General features: G+C 44.8%; 1 protein-coding gene across 1 annotated transcript in view; it reads left to right on the top strand.

The window, feature by feature from the left end:
* Window positions 1-246: 246 nt before the first annotated feature.
* Window positions 247-8,296, top strand: part of MALT1 (MALT1 paracaspase) — a 65,011-nt gene continuing 56,961 nt past the window's right edge. The window contains exons 1-3 of the mRNA XM_058168101.1: window positions 247-501; window positions 5,634-5,797; window positions 7,505-7,626. Of these exons, the coding sequence (XP_058024084.1) occupies window positions 338-501; window positions 5,634-5,797; window positions 7,505-7,626 (450 nt within the window). The 5' untranslated portion in view covers window positions 247-337. The remainder of the gene's footprint in view (window positions 502-5,633; window positions 5,798-7,504; window positions 7,627-8,296) is intronic.

Genomic DNA, 8,296 nt, shown 5'->3' with positions numbered 1-8,296 from the left:
CCGCAACCTGGGGGATTTCCTAGTGGTCTCCCATCCAAGGAATAACAACCCAGCCTGCCTAGATCGCCGAATCTCCGCCCGTCCAGAATTTCCCAGTTTCTCCGTCTCTGAGGCGCGCCCGGGGCTCCCACGCACCCGCCCCCCGTGGACCCTCCGCCGCGGCCGCCGCCCTTGGGCTTCCTGCTACTGGGGAGAGTCCCCGCCTGCGCCTCGGCTCCGACCCCGCCTCTGAAGGGGCGGCAACACTTCCCCTTTCCTTTCGCTTTCCCTGCCTGCCAGAGGCGTCCAGGTTGTGGCGGACCTCCGGCCGCCGGGTCTTCGGTTCGTTCCTGCCGGGATGGCGGCGGCTGCGGCGTCCCTGCCGGCTGTCCCGGTGCTGATCCACCGGCTGGCGGAGCGCCTGCTGAGGAGTCTCAGCCACTTATTGGATCGCGCGCCTCCGGGCAAGGGCTGGCGGGATTTGGCGCAGCTGGCCGGGAGCCGCGGCGGAGTCCGGCTGAGGTGAGAGAGAGCTCGGCCGGGAGAAAGGGAGGGTGGATCCCCGGGAGGCGGAGGGAGAGATCCCCGCCCTGAAGAGATCCCCGGGATCCTTAGATGAACACAGGGGCTTCCCTTTCTTGGGGAGAGGAGTGCGCCGTCTGGCCGCTGGGAGGCGAAAGGAAACGGGTTTGCATACAGGTAGTGCTCGCCTTACAACAGTTCGTTTAGTGACCGCTCAAAGTTTACAGTGGCGCTGAAAAACAGTAACCGGTGAGCCAGTTTTCACACTTAACGACCGTGGTAGCATCCTCACGTTCTGGGTTAGGTCAGGGGATCAAGATTCAGCCGATTGGCAACCGACTCACATTTATGACGGTTGCGGTGTCCCCTTTCGCGACCTTCCTCTGACCAAGTAGAGTCAATAGAGATGCTGGGTTCACTCAGCAGCAGTTTGACGAATTTCACAACCCCAGCGATTCGCTTAACAGCCGTGCCAAGAAAAGTGGCGAAAGGGAGCAGAGGTTTCGCTTGACAGAGGTTTCGCTTCATGACAGAAATGTGGGCCTCCGTTGTGGTCGTAAGCCGAGGACTACCTATATCGGAGTCGCGGCTGCAGGATGGCACCTCCTGTCAAATTGAGAGGCTTCTGAAGATCCTGGAATAAAGTCGAAGGGCAGCTGGACAAGACCCAGTGGCCTAGAGGTGGAGCTCTTGCCTCAGTCAAGAAGTTGTGAGTTCGATCCTAGGTAGAGGCAGATGTAGGGTCTCCTGCTTGGGCAGAGGGTTGGACTAGATGACCTGCAAGGTCCCTTCCAACCCTATTAATCTGTTAGTTCTCATGGTTGTGTCTTGTCTCTTGGGTCTGGGTGGAAGGCCACTCAGAGCTAGTGGTTAGAAACAGAAGAGCCTGGCTCCATCTGGGTCAGGGGTCTCCAACCTTGGCAACTTGAAGACTTGTGGACTTCAGTTCCTAGCTGGCTGAGGAATTCTGGGAGTTGAAGTCCACAAGTCTTCAAGTTGCCAAGGTTGGAGACCCCTGATCTAGGTTGAGGGCTTCCTACAGAGAACTTCTCATGGTTCCAGTCAAAATGTAACTTTGTTACTACTTTAAAAAGTAACTTTGTAACTATAAAGTTACAAATTTGTAGGCTTTGTAACTTTGGCACTACTTCCTCTTCCTTGGCGAGAAGTCAAGGAACTGCTGTAGGCGGTTTCCAAAACAGTCAACAAGTACGGTCCAGGAAAGAGTCAATCATGGGTGCTCAGAAGACTAAGACTAGGGGTGACATGATAGCAGTATTCCAGTATTTGAGGGGCTGCCACAAAGAAGAGAGGGGTCAACTTACGTTTCAAAGCACCAGAAGGCAAGGCAAGAAACAATGGATGGAAACTAATCAAGGACAGAAACAACCTGGAATTAAGGAGAAACTTCCTAACAGTGAGGACAATTAACCAGTGGAACAGTTTTGCCTTCAGAAGTTGTGGGAGCTTCATCACTGGAGGTTTTTAAGAAGGGACTGGACAGTCACTTTTTGGTAGAGGGGTTCCTGCTCAAGCAGGGGTTGGACTAGAAGATCTCCAAGGTCCCTTCCAGCTCTATTCTGATTGAACTGAGACTTGCCTGTATACAAGACAGTTTGGATTACATACTGGTCAGTTTCATTAAGATGCTGGTCTAAAAGCCAAGAAATTGAGTTCTAGTTCCTCTTTACGCATAAAGTTAGCTGGGTGACTTTTGAGCCAGTCTTGCACTCTCAGTCCAACCCACCTCACAGGGTTGTTGTTGTGGGAAAAATAGGACGAGGAAAATGCATGTTCACTGCCCTGGATTACTTATAAAGTAATAAAGGCAGGATAAAAATGCAATAAATAAAAGAAGATAATCTAGCAACCCAGAAATAACAGGCGCAAGCTGCACTTATCTCTATTTTGCTTAAACAAAAGGAAAGATTCTCTGATACAGGTAGCCCTTGATTTATGACACAATTGGGATTAGAATTTCTATTGCTAGCAAGCAAGGCAGAGGTGGGTTTCAGCAGGTTCTGACCAGTTCTGGAGAACCGGTAGCGGAAATTTTGAGTAGTTTGGAGAACCGGTAGTAAAAATTCTGACTGGCTCCACCCCCATCTATTCTCTGCCTCCCATATCTCAGCTGATATGGAGGAAATGGGGATTTTGCAGTAACCTTCCCCTGGATTGGGGAGGGGATGGAGATTTTACAGTATCCTTCCCCTGCCACGCCCACCAAACCATGCCCACCAAGCCACACCCACAGAACCAGTAGTAAAAAAATTTGAAACCCACCACTGAAGCAAGGTGCTTGTTAAGTAAATCACACCCCATTTTATGACCTTTTGGCATGGCTATTAAGTGAATCATGCAGTGTTGAAGTCAATCTGGCTTCTGCCATTGACTTTGCTTGTTGGAAGCTGGTTGGGAAGATCCCAAGTGGTGATCCCAGGATGTTGCAACCATTGTAAATACATGCTGGTTGCCAAGTGTCCAGATTTTGAGTTTGGGGATGCTGCTACGGTTGCAAGTGCGAGGACCAGTCGTAAGTCAACTTTTTCAGTGCTGTTGTGACTTTGAACAGTTGCTAAATGTAGTTGAGGATTTCTTACACGAAGTTCTTTACAATACCATTTCAGGAGGGTTTTTAAAAAGAAGCTAGGCAGCCAACTCTCATGGGTGGTTTCCATGTTTGGAAAGGTTTTTGTTGTGACTCCAGTCCCTGAACCTGGCCCCATGCCCAAAAGTGACTCCAAGAGTGAGGGGGAAGGGCCGGTAAGGCTTACCTCGGGAGCACCAATTCCTTTGGCCCGGCTCCAGGAGCCAGAACCAGACCAGTCGGAGGACCTAATGAGGCCGTCATCCCCTGATTCCTCCCTTCCCCAGGCTACGCCTTCAGACCCAGCTGATAATAATAATAATCAAGCTTGGATCGACCTGCACTTCAGAAGATTAGAGAGGCGGCGTCATCAAAGGGAAGGGTACAGCAGGAGCCCTACCCCAAAGGATATATAAGGAGCTTTGGGACTGCTCTCATTCCACGGGAAGCAAAAATTAGCTGAACCGTTTCAAAGAGAGCTGAAAGTCTTACTCTGTGAGTCATTTGTTTGAACTTTGGCAGGCAGCTGCGATTTCTCTGCCAGGACTGATAAGAGCCGTGAATTCACTGGCTGAAGGCCAGCTCGTTGCTCCGAAGTGGGGAAGGAGACAGAACAGTTTTATAGATTCCAGAGGGTCAGACTAGATCAGGGGTGTCAAAGTCGATTTCATTGAGGGCTTCATCAGGGTTGTGTTTGACCTGGGGGGTGGACTAGGTCTGTGTGGCCAGGATGGGTGTGGTCAGGATGGGTGTGGTCAGCTCAACATCACATGTGTTCAGGGCACCTGTGGTGGCCCGGGCAGAGCTAGGGGGATCCATTGTCTCCAGCGGAGGAAGGTGAGACTAGAGAGAGTGCCAAACTTTTGTCCTCCAGAGGAATGGCTAGTTAATCCAATTATGTAAAAGTAAAAAGTTGAGGTTTGATGTTAATGCCTTATTCTACTGCACCAAAGGGAGTCGGAAGTCAATGCCCTTTTTTTTCTTTTTCCCCTTTATCTTATGATTCATGATGAATGTATTTATGATGACTATGGTCATGATTTATCCCTTATTTCTTTTATGTATACTGAGAGCTTATGCACCGAAGACAAATTCCTTGTATGTCCAATCATACCTGGCCAATAAAGAATTCTGTTCTGTTCTGTTCTGTTCTGTTCTGTTCTGTTCTATTCCAGGGGTCTCCAAGGAATTCTGGGAGTTGAAGTCCACAAGTCTTAAAGTTGCCAAGGTTGGAGACCCCTGTTCTATTCTATTCTATTCTATTCTACTCTACTCTACTCTACTCTACTCTACTCTACTCTACTCTACTCTACTCTACTCTACTCTACTCTACTCTATTATTTCCCTCACTTTTTCCCTTCCCTTTTCCCTCCCCTATTTTACCTACTATTTTGTATTTTCTTTGTAGGCTATATTATAAACTAATAAAAACTATTTATTTAAAAAGTATCCATATATGGTATCACAACTGGTGCAATTAGCAGCTGCCAGGTGACTGAGGGTGCAAGATGTAGAAATTGTTTATTTTTTATATTGGAAAGTTCTACACTCCCAGTTGCTGGCTCCCAGTTGCTGGCTGATATCAAGCCCAAGAACAATGTGTGGGGTTACTTCTGAGTAGTTACTTTACTATTGTTCACCAAAAGACAAAAATAATCTAAGATCATCTTCCAATGGGATCCCTTAAGATCAGTTGGAGGACATGGCTATCATTGAAAGAGTTTTTCAAGTGATAGCCTTAAAAACTCTCTACATATTTAAGCCATCATTTAGCTATTGCTTCCGGTTTCACTCTGTGTTTGCTTTTATTTATGTGTTATGACACTCATTGATGATGTAATATTACATTTATAGTATACACTCTATTGCCCAGAGATTCTATTCTGTTGAAATGTAATGAGCGAAATCATTCGCTTGAGGATTCTCAAATTTTGCACCTACCTGCTTAATCAACATGCCTGTGTGATAGAAGGCCTCCAAGGTCCCTTCCAACTCTGTTGTTGTTGTTGTTGTTGTTGTTGTTGTTGTTGTTGTTGTTATTATTATTATTATTATTATTATTATTATTATTATTATTATTATTATTATTATCATCCAATGGGGGCTTTTTAAGAAGGTTTGATCTGTGTTTTCCTGGTGCTTTTTTCTAGCTTCCCTTAGATCATTGCAGGAAGTCTTGGCCTAGGACTGTTTTCATCAATTGGAGGAATTAATAGGGTTGGGCAAGGAGTGGAGAAAGCAACTCCCTACAGAGCTTCATTCTCTGACTATTATGTAAGGCCAACTTGCTCTTTCTCATCTATAGTATTCTTTCTGGGTGCTAGAGTTGCAATTTTACTCCAGACCAGTCTTTTCTCAAACTTAAGTAACTTTAAGATGTGTGGAGTTCTACTCCTAGAATTCCCCAGCCAGAATCCTGGGAGTTGAAGTCCACACATCTTATAATTACCACTCTGAGAAACACTGATCTAGATCTCACACATAATTAACTGTATGTACAGAAAGACGTGTCATTGCTATTGTTATTTGTTGTCATTCTTTGCAGTTCTCTTGAGTTGGAACATTGTTCTCTGCAAGTTCTGGCTCCTGAAGGAAGTCCCAGCTGGAGTCTCCTCCAACTAATGGGTGAAAGAGGCTGCACCGTTTCGGAGTTGACAGAATTGCTGCAGTCCTTGGAACACACCGAGGCACTTCAGTTGCTCAATCCAAGTGAGTTTTAAGTTCTCAGCCTAGGCCACCTCTTAATAACCACATTACTACAGGTTGCATCTTGTACTTAAAACATGAAGTTACCTTGGCTTCCGTCCAATAACTAAGCGAATCCAAAAGACTCAGGGAAGGAAGACACGATGACAACCTTTCTGTGACTCGGACAGGCAGCGGTCAACTTAGGAACAAGTCAGAGTTACAATGGACCCTCAAAAGCACTCATGATGTGGATTCGAAGTTCTGACATGCAACCACCCACCTCCTGCAGTCACATGACTGCATTTTGGACACTCAGCAACCACCTTTATACCTGTTTGAAGCATCCTGCAATCATATGGCCATGTTCATTTGTTTTCCTGGAACCAGCGTTTATTTCCAATTTCCTTTTTTCTTCAGCTGCTCTTGCTTTCTGGCAGCTCTTTGCATGCATGCTGTAGGAACAGGCTCCTCCTATTGCTCTACCTCTCTGCTGCCTGCCTCTGGAGGCTCCAGAGTCCGCACATCGCCCCCAGATGGCCCTGGCCCCATCTCTGCCTCCGACGCAGAGCCCTCATCCGGGCCTTCCCGTGACTCCAGGACTGGCCCATTGTCCTCCCCAGCCTCCTCACTGTCTGACTCCACTGCCAGGTCTGCAGGCTGCTGGCGAGCCACAACATCACCTAACTACCACTGCATTTGATTTACGACTGCCACAAGGTGGTAAAAGGGAGCACACCGTCATGACTTACTTTATGATCATCATAACTTGTGATCAAAATTGCAGGCTCTGTTATGGTCGTAAGTTGAGGACTACCTGTACATCTTCCAGTTTAGTGTACATCTATTTAAGCCTTGCCTCCTTGTTAGAAAGAGCCTTCGGGACTCTGCCAGTGAAGAGTCAAATTGTTTTTTTGTGAATTAAACATCACTCACATGTAACATGATAATCTACACGTGATTCATTTATGTTGCTAATAACATCAATTCTAAAGACCATAGATTGCAAAAAAAAAAAGTTTTTTATAATGCTAAATAATGGAGCACCTACTTTGTCCCAAAGTCAATGTCCAAATGATATAAATATAGTTCAAAAGAAGGTAAATGTCAATAAATGTTGCATCTTATTTCATAGTTGAGTAGATGCATGCAGTTACTTCCTTTCAAACGTAACAATTATAGAACACTATATGAACATATCTTAAATGAAGTATTAATCTCATTGCATCACAAACAATATGATGCCTTTTCTATATAAATGCAGTGGAGTCTATTAAGTCTAGTGAAATATTGTTTTTTGTTGAATAAGGTGTTCTCTAAGATACCTGGAATTTTTGATATAGATGTTAACACCACTTCCGTTGTTGCTTGATTATCTTTTCTAGGATTTTACCAGCTATTGATGTCAAACTGTAGTTTCTTGGATCCACTTTTTCTCCTTCTTGAATGATTGGGATGACATCAATTCTTTTCCAGTGGGGCAGTTCCCACCTGCTCCAGGGTCTCTGAAAGATTTTGTTCAGCGGTTCTGAGATCACATCTTCCAGATTTCCTTAGCCCTTTACCGTTTTATTGTATTTTCAATTTGTCCTGTATGCCGTCTTCATTTTTTTTTATGATTAGACAGCCTGACAAACCCAACAAACAATTAAATAAGCAAGCAAACTTCAGTGTGTTTATATAATTAACTTCCGTTGTGTTAAATGTAGATTGGTCTTATCTTTTCCATAGGTATAAAGATCATGGTAGAACCAGAATCCCAAGCTGTTTTATCTGGCCAGAAGGTGAAACTAAGCTGCTGGGCAACAGGATATCCTCTCCTATATTATCAGTGGTTTAAAGAGAAAAAAATGGTAAATAAATATACTAAAATGTAAATGATAGCTTCTAAAATGTAGAAAATTTTAGACCTTATTGAAGGCAATGTTCTTTTTTTTAAAAAAATTTTATTAAGACTTTTCAGTACAATAAAAGTATTGAAAATATTAAAAAGTATATAAAATTAAACTTAAAAGAAAAAGAAAGAAAGGAAAAGGAAAAAAGAAAGAAAGCATAGAATTGTGACTTTTAACCTTCTTTTCATCAAGTATTTGCTGTTTTAATTTTTCCCTCCCTCTTTAAGCCTTTTTCATCTCCAAACACATAATCAATTCAGTCTTTTTTTCATTGAACAAAAGGTCCATATAAGGTTTCCAATCTCATATTGAATGTATTTTTCATTCATCTTTTCCTTACAACATAAGACTTGTGGAATGTTAGACTCCTATGTATTCTATATAAAGATAATCCTTGATTTACGAAATCCCTCAGCATGCTAGACCAGGGGTGTCAAACTGGATTTCTTCAAGGGCCGGATCAGCATTGTAGTTCTCGTCTGTGGGCTGAGGGTGCGGGGGAGAGAAGGGACGGACACCTCCTGCAACACGCTGTTGGCTGAAAACGGGCCACGGGGGCCTCGCGCGACAGTCCTCCCCCCCCCCCGTGGCCACATGGCCCATTTTCAGCCTCCATGGTCTCCTACAG

The sequence above is a fragment of the Ahaetulla prasina genome, chromosome 2 (assembly GCF_028640845.1).
Source record: "Ahaetulla prasina isolate Xishuangbanna chromosome 2, ASM2864084v1, whole genome shotgun sequence".
Taxonomy (NCBI): Eukaryota; Metazoa; Chordata; class Lepidosauria; order Squamata; family Colubridae; genus Ahaetulla; species Ahaetulla prasina.
This window is presented reverse-complemented; position numbering and strand designations above follow the sequence as displayed.